General features: G+C 51.9%; 2 protein-coding genes across 3 annotated transcripts in view; one reads left to right on the forward strand and one right to left on the reverse strand.

Annotated features, from left to right (window-relative positions):
• Positions 1–9561, reverse strand: part of NSMCE2 (NSE2 (MMS21) homolog, SMC5-SMC6 complex SUMO ligase) — a 274166-nt gene extending 264605 nt beyond the window's left edge. Inside the window, exons 1-2 of the mRNA XM_040431682.1 lie at positions 9479–9561; positions 1541–1693 (exon numbers count right to left, since the gene is read on the reverse strand). Of these exons, the coding sequence (XP_040287616.1) occupies positions 1541–1679 (139 nt within the window). The 5' untranslated portion in view covers positions 1680–1693; positions 9479–9561. The remainder of the gene's footprint in view (positions 1–1540; positions 1694–9478) is intronic.
• Positions 9562–9635: 74 nt separating this feature from the next.
• WASHC5 (WASH complex subunit 5) overlaps positions 9636–15142 on the forward strand; it is a 69819-nt gene continuing 64312 nt past the window's right edge. The window contains exons 1-3 of one of the 2 annotated variants that reach the window (XM_040431668.1): positions 9636–9765; positions 11553–11754; positions 13474–13619. In XM_040431668.1, the coding sequence (XP_040287602.1) occupies positions 11569–11754; positions 13474–13619 (332 nt within the window). In that variant the 5' untranslated portion in view covers positions 9636–9765; positions 11553–11568. Of the gene's footprint in view, positions 9766–11534; positions 11755–13473; positions 13620–15142 lie in introns of both variants that reach the window. The other variant, XM_040431669.1, reaches the window with a different exon arrangement.

A 15142-nucleotide genomic window follows, 5' to 3' on the forward strand; every position in this document is an offset into this window, starting at 1 on the left:
TTGAGCGCTCTCTGCTCTCCACTAGAATGAAGCGGATTCTCTGGGGGCTGTCCCCTTGTTCTCCGGGTAGTTCCTCTTTGCCACTCCTATGGAAGGGTATGTTTGTTGAGTGGGCCAAGCAGTTTAAGGATAGAACACTTGAGTTTCCCATACCGGGTACTCCGCTTTCCTCTTTACAGTTTTATGTCCATCCGGAAGCCAAGAAGCCCTCAGGTATCTGGCCTCTTTTGGCCGAGATCCCTTTAAGTGAGATTAGGTCCCCGGATGGGTCCCTGGATTGGTCCACGGTCTTGAATGACCCTAAAGTCAAAAAAGCTTCCTTCCTACAGAGTTTTGCCCTGCAGAAGGAGATTAAGATGATTACGCTACCACCCCCCACCACCTCTGGAACCCCCTCTTGGCTGTCTAAGAGACTATCAGATGCCCGTAGGATCCCTAAACCGCTGTCTACCCTTTATAAGGAGTTACTCTCAGCCTCCCCTCCTGAGCTACATTTCCTTTCTTCATGGGAAAGGGAATTGTCCATCCACCTTACAGACCCGGAAAGGGCTTTTGTCCTTACACACTCTCACGGCTTTAGCCGCTGTATTAAGGTACAAGAAAACTCGTATAAGCTGCTTACGAGATGGTACAAGTCCCCGGAGTTCTTGCATAGGCTTAATGCAGATTTCCCAAGTGAGTGCTGGAGGTGTAGAAAAGACGTAGGCTTTCTGTCACACATTTGGTGGCACTGTGAAAAGATTAAAGCGTTCTGGACCAGTATAATAGCTCTTATAAATGAGGTGTGTGATAAGCAGGTTAAGCTGGATCCTAAACTGATTCTGCTTTGGTGCCCTAATGACTCGCTTTCCCCCTGTAGATCTGATCTTCCTACTATGCTCATCACGGCGGCGAGACTGCTCATCCCGCTGCTTTGGAAGGATACTGAACCTCCCACTGTTTCGATGTGGAGGGATAAGGTGGATCAGATCTACAGGTTTGAAGAGCTGGCCCACTGGGAATCTTGCACGCGTTCCCGCTTTCTGAAAATCTGGTCGCCCTGGAAGACATATAGGAAGTTCCCCTGACGGAGTTGGGGAAAACCCCCCCCCCCCCCCCCCCCCCCCTTTCCTTTCCCTTTCTTTTCCTCTTATTTGTGTTTATATTTGATTTTTATTGTCTGTCACATTTGATGTATCATTTTGTACAACATGTGTTGCACTGACATGCATTTGTGGTCACTTCCATGACCGATTTGTGACTTTGCCTTACCAGTGATGCTACGATGGTTTGTGATCGATTGATATGCCTTACTTACTTTGAATAAAAATAAATTTGGTTAAGAATATAACTACTATAATATTGCATCCTATGTACAAGAATATAACTACTATAATACTGCTCCTATGTACAAGAATATCACTACTATAATACTGCCTCCTATGTACAAGAATATAACTACTATAATACTGGAAAATATAATAAATGGATATAAACAGAAGAATATTTTCAATCTGACAAATTGCCATAGAAAGGTAGACATATTAGACTGACATCTTACCTCCGTTCTGTATAAGATCGAGGGCTACTCCTGTGGTGATTTCCATTCCTGTGTCGATATAAGCCTGGCAGTTCCTGAGGGATGACAGGGAGTTCTCTACGGCGGAGGTGGAGATCAGGGATGCGCCGTGAGAGGCCATGATGTGACGGATCCCTATGAGAGGACACAGAACAGATCACTTACAGTAATAAGGTGCTGAGCTATCAGTCAGTGGTAACAAAGGCTGTACATATTAATAGGCACCAAAAGTCGCACAGCGCAGATGTGATGAAACAGCGCCTCTGTGTAAAGATCTGATGAAGCTGCACCGCTGTGTGCAGATGTGATGAAGCAGCGCCGTTCTGTCTGCAGATGTGATGAAGCAGCGCCGTTCTGTCTGCAGATATGAAGAAGCACTGCCGTTCTGTGTGCAGATGTGATGAAGCAGCGCCGCTCTGTGTGCAGATGTGATGAAGCAGCGCCGCTCTGTGTGCAGATGTGATGAAGCAGCGCCGCTCTGTGTGCAGATGTGATGAAGCAGCGCCGCTCTGTGTGCAGATGTGATGAAGCAGCGCCGCTCTGTGTGCAGATGTGATGAAGCAGCGCCGCTCTGTGTGCAGATGTGATGAAGCAGCGCCGCTCTGTCTGCAGATGTGATGAAGCAGCGCCGCTCTGTGTGCAGATGTGATGAAGCAGCGCCGCTCTGTGTGCAGATGTGATGAAGCAGCGCCGCTCTGTGTGCAGATGTGATGAAGCAGCGCCGCTCTGTGTGCAGATGTGATGAAGCAGCGCCGCTCTGTGTGCAGATGTGATGAAGCACCGCCGTTCTGTCTGCAGATGTGATGAAGCAGCGCCGCTCTGTGTGCAGATGTGATGAAGCACCGCCGCTCTGTGTGCAGATGTGATGAAGCACCGCCGCTCTGTGTGCAGATGTGATGAAGCACCGCCGCTCTGTGTGCAGATGTGATGAAGCACCGCCGCTCTGTGTGCAGATGTGATTAAGCAGCGCCGTTCTGTGTGCAGATGTGATGAAGCAGCGCCGCTCTGTGTGCAGATGTGATGAAGCAGCGCCGCTCTGTCTGCAGATGTGATGAAGCAGCGCCGCTCTGTGTGCAGATGTGATGAAGCAGCGCCGCTCTGTGTGCAGATGTGATGAAGCAGCGCCGCTCTGTGTGCAGATGTGATGAAGCAGCGCCGCTCTGTGTGCAGATGTGATGAAGCACCGCCGTTCTGTCTGCAGATGTGATGAAGCAGCGCCGCTCTGTGTGCAGATGTGATGAAGCAGCGCCGCTCTGTGTGCAGATGTGATGAAGCACTGCCGCTCTGTGTGCAGATGTGATGAAGCACCGCCGCTCTGTGTGCAGATGTGATGAAGCACCGCCGCTCTGTGTGCAGATGTGATGAAGCACCGCCGCTCTGTGTGCAGATGTGATGAAGCAGCGCCGTTCTGTGTGCAGATGTGATGAAGCAGCGCCGCTCTGTGTGCAGATGTGATGAAGCAGCGCCGCTCTGTGTGCAGATGTGATGAAGCAGCGCCGCTCTGTCTGCAGATGTGATGAAGCAGCGCCGCTCTGTCTGCAGATGTGATAAAGCAGCTCTATGTTCCCCTACTTTTATGCAGAAAATACTGGGGAGAACAACTCATCGTCTGCCCCCTTCTCACAGGACACATGTCATCTACAGGACACTGATGAACCCATAAACAGCCCCTGAAGAGCACACGGAGAAGTCTCATATAACACATACAGCGGTGCCATGTGTTCTAGTTCTGTGCCCGCTGTCCTATGGGCTTGTTGGCATCTTAAAAAAGTGTGCCACTGTCTGATAAAAGACAGACAGCAAAGACAGCGCAACCGAGATGTGAGGACCTGGCTATACACGTCCTCCCCTCCAGTAGTGCCTTGACCCCAAGTTCCTCTAAGTACTCACAGCAGTGCTCCCATCATCCCCCTCAGTAGTCACAGCAGTGCTCCCATCATCCCCCTCAGTAGTCACAGCAGTGCTCCCATCATCCCCAATAGTAGTCACAGCAGTCCTTCCATTTCCCTCTTAAGAGTCAAAGTAATGTTCCCTCATCCCCCACATTGACTGCAGCAGTGCAACCCCTTCCTGCTTAGTAGTCATAGTATTGCTCCCCCATTCCCAAACAGTAGTCACAGCACTTCCTCTCTTTTCCCCTTATGGTAATATTTATGTCCCTCAGTAATCACAGCAGCGCTCTCCCTCCCCCTCAGTAATCACAGCAGCGCTCTCCCTCCCCCTCAGTAATCACAGCAGCGCTCTCCCTCCCCCTCAGTAATCACAGCAGCGCTCTCCCTTCCCCTCAGTAATCACAGCAGCGCTCTCCCTTCCCCTCAGTAATCACAGCAGCGCTCTCCCTTCCCCTCAGTAATCACAGCAGCGCTCTCCCTTCCCCTCAGTAATCACAGCAGCGCTCTCCCTTCCCCTCAGTAATCACAGCAGCGCTCTCCCTTCCCCTCAGTAATCACAGCAGCGCTCTCCCTTCCCCTCAGTAATCACAGCAGCGCTCTCCCTTCCCCTCAGTAATCACAGCAGCGCTCTCCCTTCCCCTCAGTAATCACAGCAGCGCTCTCCCTTCCCCTCAGTAATCACAGCAGCGCTCTCCCTTCCCCTCAGTAATCACAGCAGCGCTCTCCCTTCCCCTCAGTAATCACAGCAGTGCTCTCCCTTCCCCTCAGTAATCACAGCAGTGCTCTCCCTTCCCCTCAGTAATCACAGCAGTGCTCTCCCTTCCCCTCAGTAATCACAGCAGTGCTCTCCCTTCCCCTCAGTAATCACAGCAGTGCTCTCCCTTCCCCTCAGTAATCACAGCAGTGCTCTCCCTTCCCCTCAGTAATCACGGATGCCTGTGCCTGGTACATCAGGGAGCTCAGGATAGGTCATCAAAATCTGAATACTGTGGGTCCGACTCCTGTCACCTCCACCACTCAGCTATTTGAAGAGGATGCAGAGCATCGGAGAGCCCTGCGGCCTCTTTTTAGGCCAGTGACGTCACATTCATCAGTCACATGGCCTGTGTGCAGCTCAGTCCCATTGAAGTCAATGGGGCTGAGATGTAATACCAAGCACAGCAACTATACAATGTAGGGCACTGTGCTTGCGGTGCTAGGGGCAACCCCCACAGATCAGATAGCGATGACCCACTAATCTAAAGATTTATACTTAACTTTTTCGGTCCCAGGAGCAGCATGGACATGGTTGCATGCCCCTCTGCAGCCAGTGACTGGCTTCAGAAGTGACGTTCTGCTAGTGGCCATGTCACCACTGAAGCCAGCTATGTGACCATGTAGATGTAGACACGGGAGGCAGTAAGGGGGGCTGGGGCAGCGGGGAGCAGGTAAGTATGAATCCTTAGCTCAGTGTGGCAGGCTGCTGTCATTATTACCGGAGAACCCCTTTAAAGTGTATTTTCCATTTCAGGTGATGTCAGTTTTCCCCTCGCAGGCTCTTTTTCACAAGCTGGATTTGCATGGGGCAGTGATGCCGTGTGACTCCGCCACCCACAGCAGCCAATGGCCACACAAATATGCAGGTTATCTCAGGTATTCCCTTCAAATTTGTGCAAAGACTGGCTGCTGCCGTGGCCCAATGGTCAGACTTCTCTAAGCTAGTGGGCGTAAACTAGCTGCTATGATGTCTCCCATACACTGCACACACAGAAAAGATGATTCTGCTCCTATCCTCTGTAGCACAAAGGGGTACTGGGGTTCCCCGTTCTGGCAATTGGGGGGGACCCAACTCATGGATGATTACCAAGTTGGCATTTATCACCTATGCTTGATCTAGGGTGATGCATTTTAAAGTGAACTTACACTTTTGATTTGCCGGGCACAGAGAGACGCTCCTGCGCGCTCCATACCTGGAGAAGATCACGCGCAGGTCCTCGCTCTCTATAAGGGCGTGTTCACACTGTGGAGATACAGTTCAGAAAGCTCTGGTTTGTATTTTTGATGTCTGAGGCCGATTCTCATTTCTGCGGCCCCTTGCCGTTTGTACTTACAGATTACCCCCATTCAATAGCGCTGATCCACGTGTGACCACCTGCCGCAGTTTTACCACCTCAAAAATTCACGCATCAATTAATTTTTTTCCCATGATGCAAAATTCAATTTTACATGGAGAAAACCATGCCACCTGTATGTCATTTTTGCAGCAAAAACTGCAACTTTCCCCCCTTCAGAAGTGGCAAGAAAAGGTGGCATGGCGTGGGAGGGAAAGCAGGTGGCACTTTTTTAGGCGTGGAAAATGGCTTAAATCTATGCCAGCAAGAGGAATGGCATAGTGTTAAAGCGGTATTCCCATCCCAGACTTGGGGGCATATCGCTAGGATATGTGGGCACTGTGCGTGGCAGCGTCAGGTGGGCACTGTGCGTGGCAGCGTCAGGTGGGCACTGTGCGTGGCAGCGTCAGGTGGGCACTGTGCGTGGCAGCGTCAGGTGGGCACTGTGCGTGGCAGCGTCAGGTGGGCACTGTGCGTGGCAGCGTCAGGTGGGCACTGTGCGTGGCAGCGTCAGGTGGGCACTGTGCGTGGCAGCGTCAGGTGGGCACTGTGCGTGGCAGCGTCAGGTGGGCACTGTGCGTGGCAGCGTCAGGTGGGCACTGTGTGTGGCAGCGTCTGGTGGGCACTGTGTGTGGCAGCGTCAGGTGGGCATTATGGTCGGCAGGTCTCTGCCTTTTCAAACAGCAGAGACCTGCTGCTAGTTACCACGACTAGGGGTGCACCGAAATTTCGGCAGCCGAAAATATCGGCCGAAAATGCACCTAATCCACTTCGGCCGATATTGTTACATATCGGCCGAAAATATGGGGTGTGGGATTTGTCACCCACCATCTGCGGGCGGGCGCCGGGCGGGCGGTTTACTTTGTCACTGCATCTTAATTTTACCTTACAATCGTGAGGCTCCAGTAACTAACAACTCTGCAGGCAGAGCGGAGGGCGGCGTAACGTCACTTACTCACGTGACGCGCCTGCTCCGCCTCCTTCATTCATAAAGTGGGCGGAGCAGGTGCGTCACGTGAGTAAGTGACGTTACGCCGCCCTCCGCTCTGCCTGCAGAGTTGTTAGTTACTGGAGCCTCACGATTGTAAGGTAAAATAAAGATGCAGTGAGTGATGCTGTGAGCAGCAGGGCCGGGGCTGTTATGGGTAGGGGGATCGGTCTATGGCACTGCTATGGGGAGGGGGGATCTGTGCACTGCTATGGGGAAAGGGATCTGTGCACTGCTATGGGGAAAGGGATCTGTGCACTGTTATGGGGAAAGGGATCTGTGCACTGTTATGCCCATAACAGTGCACATATCCCCCCCTCCATAACAGAGCCACCCACAGATCCCCCTCTCCATAACAGCGCCACCCACAGATCCCCCCTCTCCATAACAGCGCCACCCACAGATCCCCCTTTCCATAACAGCGCCACCCACAGATCCCCCTCTCCATAACAGCGCCACCCACAGATCCCCCTCTCCATAACAGCGCCACCCACAGATCCCCCTCTCCATAACAGCGCCACCCACAGATCCCCCTCTCCATAGCGCCACCCACAGATCCCCCTTTCCATAGCGCCACCCACAGATCCCCCTCTCCATAACAGCGCCACCCACAGATCCCCCTCTCCATAACAGCGCCACCCACAGATCCCCCTCTCCATAACAGCGCCACCCACAGATCCCCCTCCCCATAACAGCGCCACCCACAGATCCCCCTCCCCATAACAGCGCCACCCACAGATCCCCCTCTCCATAACAGCGCCACCCACAGATCCCCCTCTCCATAACAGCGCCACCCACAGATCCCCCTTTCCATAGCGCCACCCACAGATCCCCCTCTCCATAACAGCGCCACCCACAGATCCCCCTCTCCATAACAGCGCCACCCACAGATCCCCCTCTCCATAACAGCGCCACCCACAGATCCCCCTCTCCATAACAGCGCCACCCACAGATCCCCCTCTCCATAGCGCCACCCACAGATCCCCCTTTCCATAGCGCCACCCACAGATCCCCCTCTCCATAACAGCGCCACCCACAGATCCCCCTCTCCATAACAGCGCCACCCACAGATCCCCCTCTCCATAACAGCGCCACCCACAGATGAATTTCATTCATGAAAAAGAATTATTAATAAAATCATTAAAAAAAAAGTATTTTAAAAGTATTTGGGCAAAAAGGCAGTTTCGGTTTCGGTTTCGGTTTTCGGTCAAGGGCATCCTGAATTTTCGGTTTCGGACCAGAATTTTCATTTCGGTGCACCCCTAACCACGACCGTCAATAATGCCAATAGCTTCAATTAAAGACTTTAGATGCCGTGCTCAAGTGAGATCACGGCATTCAAAGTGTCAAAAACCCGGAAGCTCGCGCTTCTGGGAATCCTACCGACATCCCCTGCGGTCAATGGGGTTGCCGGTAACTTGTTTAAATGCCCTGGGTCTCGCTGAAAAGACCTAGGAGTATTCAAATAATTCTTATTTTGGCCACCACATGGCAGGCCAACGTAAGAAATGAGCAATAGACAGTAATAAAGTCATTTTAGACATAAACAACCTACACATATGGGGTATCGTTGTAATTGTACTGACCCTGAGAATGAAGGCCACAAATGAAACGCTGTGGGGGAAAAACCCGTAAAACGGTGGAGGATTTGTGTTTTTTTCCCAATTTCACCGCATTTGGATTTTTTTTTTTTCCGCTTCCCACTACAGTGTATGCCATAATTAATGGTGGCATTAGAAAGTAAAACCCGTCCTGCAAAAAAATAAGCCTCCATACAGCTGTGTGACCGGAAATATAAAAAAGTTAGGGCTCAAGGAAGATCGAGAAAAAAAATGAAAACGCAAAAACGAGAAAACCAGCCGCTGGATCTGAATACTTTTGTGATTGCATGTAATTAAAAATTCAGCAATTCAATAAAATGTATCTGTAGAGCGCCACCTGCTGTTTGTTCTTTTCCTTATTTCTTTGTCCTGCTCACTGAGATGGCCGCACGTGCTCAGTTCCATCCTCCAGCTTTCTCCTGAGTTTTGATAGGAAGAGCATGGACACGCCTCCTGAGCTGTGATAGGGAGAGCTGAGACACGCCCCCTTAGCTGTGATAGGGAGAGCATGGACATGCCCCCAGAGCTGCAGCAGAAAGGACACTCCCCCTGATATAAATCTAGCAGAGCAGTGAATGGGGAGATCTCTGGATCCATGTGAGGTACAGGGCTGGTTCTAGCTTTGTTAGAAAGAGATTGTCACGTGCTATATGATGTCTGGTTTTCATTTTTTACATTAGTCATGGGAGGACCCCTTTAAGTCTGTCGCACAAAGCGGCAAACTTATCTATAGGCCTGTGTCTCTACATAACTTTGGCGCTTCCTCCAGCAGCGCACAGTCCTCGGCGGTCCAGAGCGGTCACAGATTTCGGGTGTACATGAAGATGCGTTTGTCTCAGCAGTTGGTCGCGTCCCTCTCCTGCCACATCCAAGGGCAGCATAAAAAGAGGCACTTGCGGCTATTTTTTTTTTTTTTAACGTTTTATCCAGCTTGCAACTTTTTTTAAAGTCCCTTTTCTGGCGCAAGGGAGATGATAAGTCTCGTCCTGTGTGAGCACAAACAGCTCCTCTCTATATTGGGTGGAAATACCGCAGAGTGTGAACCTGGCCTGAAGCAGCGTCACATGGTTACAAAATATCTGTCCCTGGGAAAGCTGGGTGACAACCAATATAGATACATATGAACTGCCACCAGAGCATGGGGCAATAACGTGTAATTAGACGTGCCTTCAGGGGCCTGGGAAAGCTGGGTGACAATTCCTGAGGCAGCTGTAGCATCAGTCACCCAGCTTTCCTACTAATAGAACACATGAGGAACTTGTATCAGCTATATAACTCCCAGCAGGCACCGCTATGAGAGAGAGCCTGCTGGGAGTTGTGGTGCCGCTTCGTCTACCATCAGCGCCTACCTGGACGTCACAAGCTGCGTAGTACCTGGAGTCACTACTGGCGCGCGCCGCTTTTCCTTTCTCTCGGCCACGCCCCCTGGCCGGGGCTGGAGGTTGCTATGGAACGAGCGCGCTGGCGTGACGTCATCAGAGGGCGCCGCAATCACCTGACAGTAGGCTGGCGGGTCATGTGATGGGGGGGAGGCTGAGATGTCAGCGGCTTCCTTCTTCAGCCCGGATTGGGGCTTGATCTCGGAGTAGTGTGAGCTGGAGAGCGCCCCGCTTCTTCTCCACATCCACGTGCAGGTATGGAGGCACCGCACTGGGGCAACTTGTGGCTCACTACAACTCCCAGCAAGCATGCCCTGACAGCTGAGTGGCTGTCAGGGCATGTTGGGAGTTGTAGTTTCCCAATTGCTTCAGGGCCAGACTCGGCTGAACTGCTCTTCGCTCGTCTATCACCATTTTCTCCCAGAATTCACTGCTCCATCCATCTGTGACTACCTCAGCGTCCTCCAATATGTCTGCTTCTCCCTCTGTTTCCATAGTAACAGCTACAGTGTGTCTATTTATTATATTGAGGATGATTTCCTGGAAACATTACACCCCACCCTGTAAGTAATATCTGTATTCAGAGCCTGGCGATCAGATAAGAGATGAGCGGCGCCACAGGCACTGCTTATCTCCTCTTCCATGAGAGTTCTGTCACTGATCGCTTTTGTAGTAAGCTCCTTCTCCGGACTGCTCCAAGAGGTTCTTCAGCAGCTGCAGTGTATATCTGACAACATCTGTCCCAGGTGCCGCAGAACATCATAATACCATATCTTCTGGTAAAGAGGACAGGGCCTCTCCCCTCTCCTGACTTGTCTGTCATAGTAACTACTTGCATTCCCATTCTGCAGCATCTATTCTTATCACTATCTGTTGTGCTGTTCCTCTACTATTCCTGGTAGAAGTTATGAAGGAAATGCTAGCAATTTACAATGAAGGTCCTGCTGGGTGTTACCAGTTTGGGGGGGGGGGGGGGGGGTGTCCCTGCACAGTCTGACACTATCCAATCAGTGCTGCCAGTGTCAGAGCGGTGCAAGGACACGCCCCCCAGCTGTCAACACCCAGCAGGACACGCCCCCCAGCTGTCAACACCCAGCAGGACACGCCCCCCAGCTGTCAACACCCAGCAGGACACGCCCCCCAGCTGTCAACACCCAGCAGGACACGCCCCCCAGCTGTCAACACCCAGCAGGACACGCCCCCCAGCTGTCAACACCCAGCAGGACACGCCCCCCAGCTGTCAACACCCAGCAGGACACGCCCCCCAGCTGTCAACACCCAGCAGGACACGCCCCCCAGCTGTCAACACCCAGCAGGACACGCCCCCCAGCTGTCAACACCCAGCAGGACACGCCCCCCCAGCTGTCAACACCCAGCAGGACACGCCCCCCCCAGCTGTCAACACCCAGCAGGACACGCCCCCCCAGCTGTCAACACCCAGCAGGACACGCCCCCCCAGCTGTCAACACCCAGCAGGACACGCCCCCCCAGCTGTCAACACCCAGCAGGACACCGCCCCCCAGCTGTCAACACCCAGCAGGACACCGCCCCCCAGCTGTCAACACCCAGCAGGACACGCCCCCCAGCTGTCAACACCCAGCAGGACACGCCCCCCAGCTGTCAACACCCAGCAGGACACGCCCCCCAGCTGTCAACACCCAGCAGGACACGCCCCCCCAGCTGTCAACACCCAGCAGGGCACGCCCCCCAGCTGTCAACACCCAGCAGGACACCCCCCCAGCTGTCAACACGCAGCAGCAGGAAACGCCCCCAACTGTCAACACCCAGCAGGACCTTCATTGCAAGCTGCTAGTAATTCACCAAAATGCAGGGAAAGATCAAAGGGGACACAACCCTCCCCTTCATTCTCTGGATCTATGAGTGTCCCCGAGGTTGGATCCCCCAGCATCATAAGTGATGGCGTTTCCTTGCTGCATACCATCACTTTATAAGTAGGGAATATCCCTTTAAAGATTTATGTTTAAATTTCCTTTTAAATTCACAAGTCTCTTTCTTTCTGCCACAGGTTCTGGAGCTGCAGCTCTAAGACGTGAACCAACATGGTGGACTTCCTGGCCGAGAACAATCTCTGTGGACAGGCGGTCCTGCGCGTCGTCTCCCGGGGCAATGCCATCATTGCTGAGCTGCTGAGACTCTCTGAGTTTGTGCCCGGCGTCTTCAGGTTGAAGGACAAGGCCGACCAGCAGAAATATGGCGAGATCATATTTGATTTCAGTTATTTCAAGGTGAAGAATAATAATATAGTTCTGGCTGTTGTATCAAAATGGTTCCTTCTCAATTAACTGATGGGGGGGGGGGGGGACTGATGGGGGGGGGACTGATGAGGGGGGGGACTGATGAGGGGGGGGACTGATCAGGGGGGGACTGATGGAGGGGGGGGAACTGATGGGGGGGGACTGATGGGGCCCCCTCCTTGCTGAGAATCTTTGGGTTTTGTCAGACTTTGTACCACCCCAACCATGCACTGCGTTTGGTGCTACAACAGGTCAGGGTTGGGTTCCAGTTCTGTGATTTATTATTATTATTTTTTCGGAGTGGCGCTGTTAAGGCTACTTTCACACTAGCGTTCGGAGCGGATCCGTCTGATGTTTCATCAGACGGATCCGCTCCGATAATGCAGACGTTCGCATCCGTTCAGAACGGATGCGTCTGCATTAAAACTTAGAAAATTTTCTAAGTGTGAAAGTTGTCTGAGCGGATCCGTTCAGACTTTACATTGAAAGTCAATGGGGAACGGATCCGCTTGAAGATTGAGCCATATGGTGTCATCTTCAAGCGGATCCGTCCCCATTGACTTACATTGTAAGTCTGGACGGATCCGCTCGCCTCCGCACGGCCAGGCGGACACCCGAACGCTGCAAGCAGCGTTCAGGTGTCCGCTCACTGAGCGGAGCGGAGGCTGAACGCTGGCAGGCGGATGCATTCTCAGTGGATCCGCCTCCACTGAGAATGCATTGGGGCCAGACGGATGCGTTCGGGGCCGCTCGTGAGCCCCTTCAAACGGTGCGCACGAGTGGACACCCGAACGCTAGTGTGAAAGTAGCCTAAATCGTTTTTTCGAGAATTTGTTAGATCAGTATCTGAGCTGTGCAGGTCATATACCTGGGGCTCCTCCGGCTTAGTCTAGGCCAGGGATCAGCAACCTTCGGCACTCCAGCTGTTGTGAAACTACAATTCCCAGCATGCTCCATTTATTTCTATGGGAGTTCTGAGAAGAAAACAGCAAGTAGGCATTTTGGGAGTTGTAGTTTCACAACAACTGGAGTGCCGGAGGTTGCCTACCCTTGGTCTAGTCTATGTGACTTCGTGCCTGGCCTAGGTGCAGCTCGGCCCCATTGAAGTCAATAGAGCTGAGTTGCGATACCAAGCACAGCCACTATACAATGCACGGCGCTGTGCTTGGTGAGCTGAGAGGAGGCCACGGCGCTACCGCGAGCTCCTCTTGGTGGTTACTTGCGCGCCCCCTCCTCTCTTAGTAGTAAATATTGTCCAGTGCTCTGCCCTTACTTCCCCATTCATCCCGGCAGTGACGTCCCCAGTAGACACAGCAGCAACTCTCAGGGCCTATTAACACTGAGTTTTTTTTGTGCTGATTTTGGAGCATTTCTGCCTCACCTAGCGGTCACAGCAGGACAGTGTTTTGAACCTCCTCCTCTCCGGTGCCGCCGGTCCGATCCTCCCCACCCGGCTTTGTCTTCACGACTGCAGCATGGACGTGCCCGTATAATGCATATGACCGCTGCAACAAGGCACTAGTGTCAGCAGCTCTGTGCTGTGATTGGCTGCAGCGATCATGTGTGATATAAAAGGGCGATCAGGGTGGAGGCGATCAGGGTGGAGGCGATCAGGGTGGAGGCGATCAGAGTGGAGGCGATCAGAGTATATCACTTCTTTTTATTATTTTAATAGCTTGACAACTTGATTGATGTTTCTGGTCTGCACAGGGTCCGGAGAACTGGGAGGGGAGGCTGGAGGCCAAACCAGAACTTCAAGATCTGGACGAGGAATTCCGAGAAAACAACATCGAAATCCTCACAAGGTTTTATTTGGCCTTTGAAAGTGTCCACAAGTATATTGTCGATTTAAACAGGTAAGTGCTGATAGGTAAGTTCTGTCACATCCCCACCTTCAGGACTCCAGTGATCCGTCCGTTTTATATCTGAGGTGTTGCTAATGTCGGAAATGAATCGGCATATTCATGTTCTATACTTGTCTTATGCATCGATGGAAACGTCCCATTCACCTGTCTGTAAAATGTTTGTATAAACATCACATCCTGATGTCAGCGAGACGTTCATATAGAGATGAGCAGTGCTACAGAGGCGCTGCTTATCTCTTATCAGTCACAGGACACGTAGCAGAAAGTCCCTTCTCCTGTGCAGCCACTGACTGACATCTAGTTCTCCTGCAGTGTCCATTATACAGGTCTGTGCTCCAGCTGCAGCAGAACCTCATAATACACATCTCAGCTGCAGCAGAACCTCATAATACACACCTTAGCTGCTGCAGAACCTCCTAATACACACCTCAGCTGCCGCAGAACCTCCTAATACACACCTCAGCTGCCGCAGAACCTCCTAATACACACCTTAGCTGCTGCAGAACCTCCTAATACACACCTTAGCTGCTGCAGAACCTCCTAATACACACCTCAGCTGCAGCAGAACCTCATAATACACACCTCCGCTACTGCAGAACCTCCTAATACACACCTTAGCTGCAGCAGAACCTCATAATACACACCTCCGCTACTGCAGAACCTCCTAATACAAACCTCAGCTGCAGCAGAACCTCATAATACACACCTCCGCTACTGCAGAACCTCCTAATACACACCTCAGCTGCAGCAGAACCTTATAATACACACCTCAGCTGCAGCAGAACCTCCTAATACACACCTCAGCTGCAGCAGAACCTCATAATACACACCTCAGCTGCTGCAGAACCTCATAATACAGACCTCAGCTGCTGCAGAACCTTATAATACACACCTCAGCTGCTGCAGAACCTCCTAATACACACCTCAGCTGCCGCAGAACCTCCTAATACACACCTCAGCTGCATTAGAACCTCATAATACACACCTCAGCTGCATTAGAACCTCATAATACACACCTCAGCTGCTGCAGAACCTCCTAATACACACCTCAGCTGCTGCAGAACCTTATAATACACACCTCAGCTGCAGCAGAACCTCATAATACACATCTCAGCTGCAGCAGAACCTCATAATACACACATCAGCTGCTGCAGAACATCATAATACATAAATCAGCTGCTGCAGAACCTCCTAATACACACCTCAGCCGCTGCAGAACCTTATAATACACACCTCAGCTGCCGCAGAACCTCCTAATACACACCTCAGCTGCCGCAGAACCTCCTAATACACACCTCAGCTGCCGCAGAACCTTATAATACACACCTCAGCTGCCGCAGAACCTTATAATACACACCTCAGCTGCCGCAGAACCTCCTAATACACACCTCAGCTGCCGCAGAACCTCCTAATACACACCTCAGCTGCCGCAGAACCTCCTAATACACACCTCAGCTGCTGCAGAACCTCATAATACACACCTCAGCTGCAGCAGAACCTTATAATACACACCT

This window comes from Bufo bufo, chromosome 5 (genome assembly GCF_905171765.1).
Source record: "Bufo bufo chromosome 5, aBufBuf1.1, whole genome shotgun sequence".
In the NCBI taxonomy this organism is placed as follows: domain Eukaryota; kingdom Metazoa; phylum Chordata; class Amphibia; order Anura; family Bufonidae; genus Bufo; species Bufo bufo.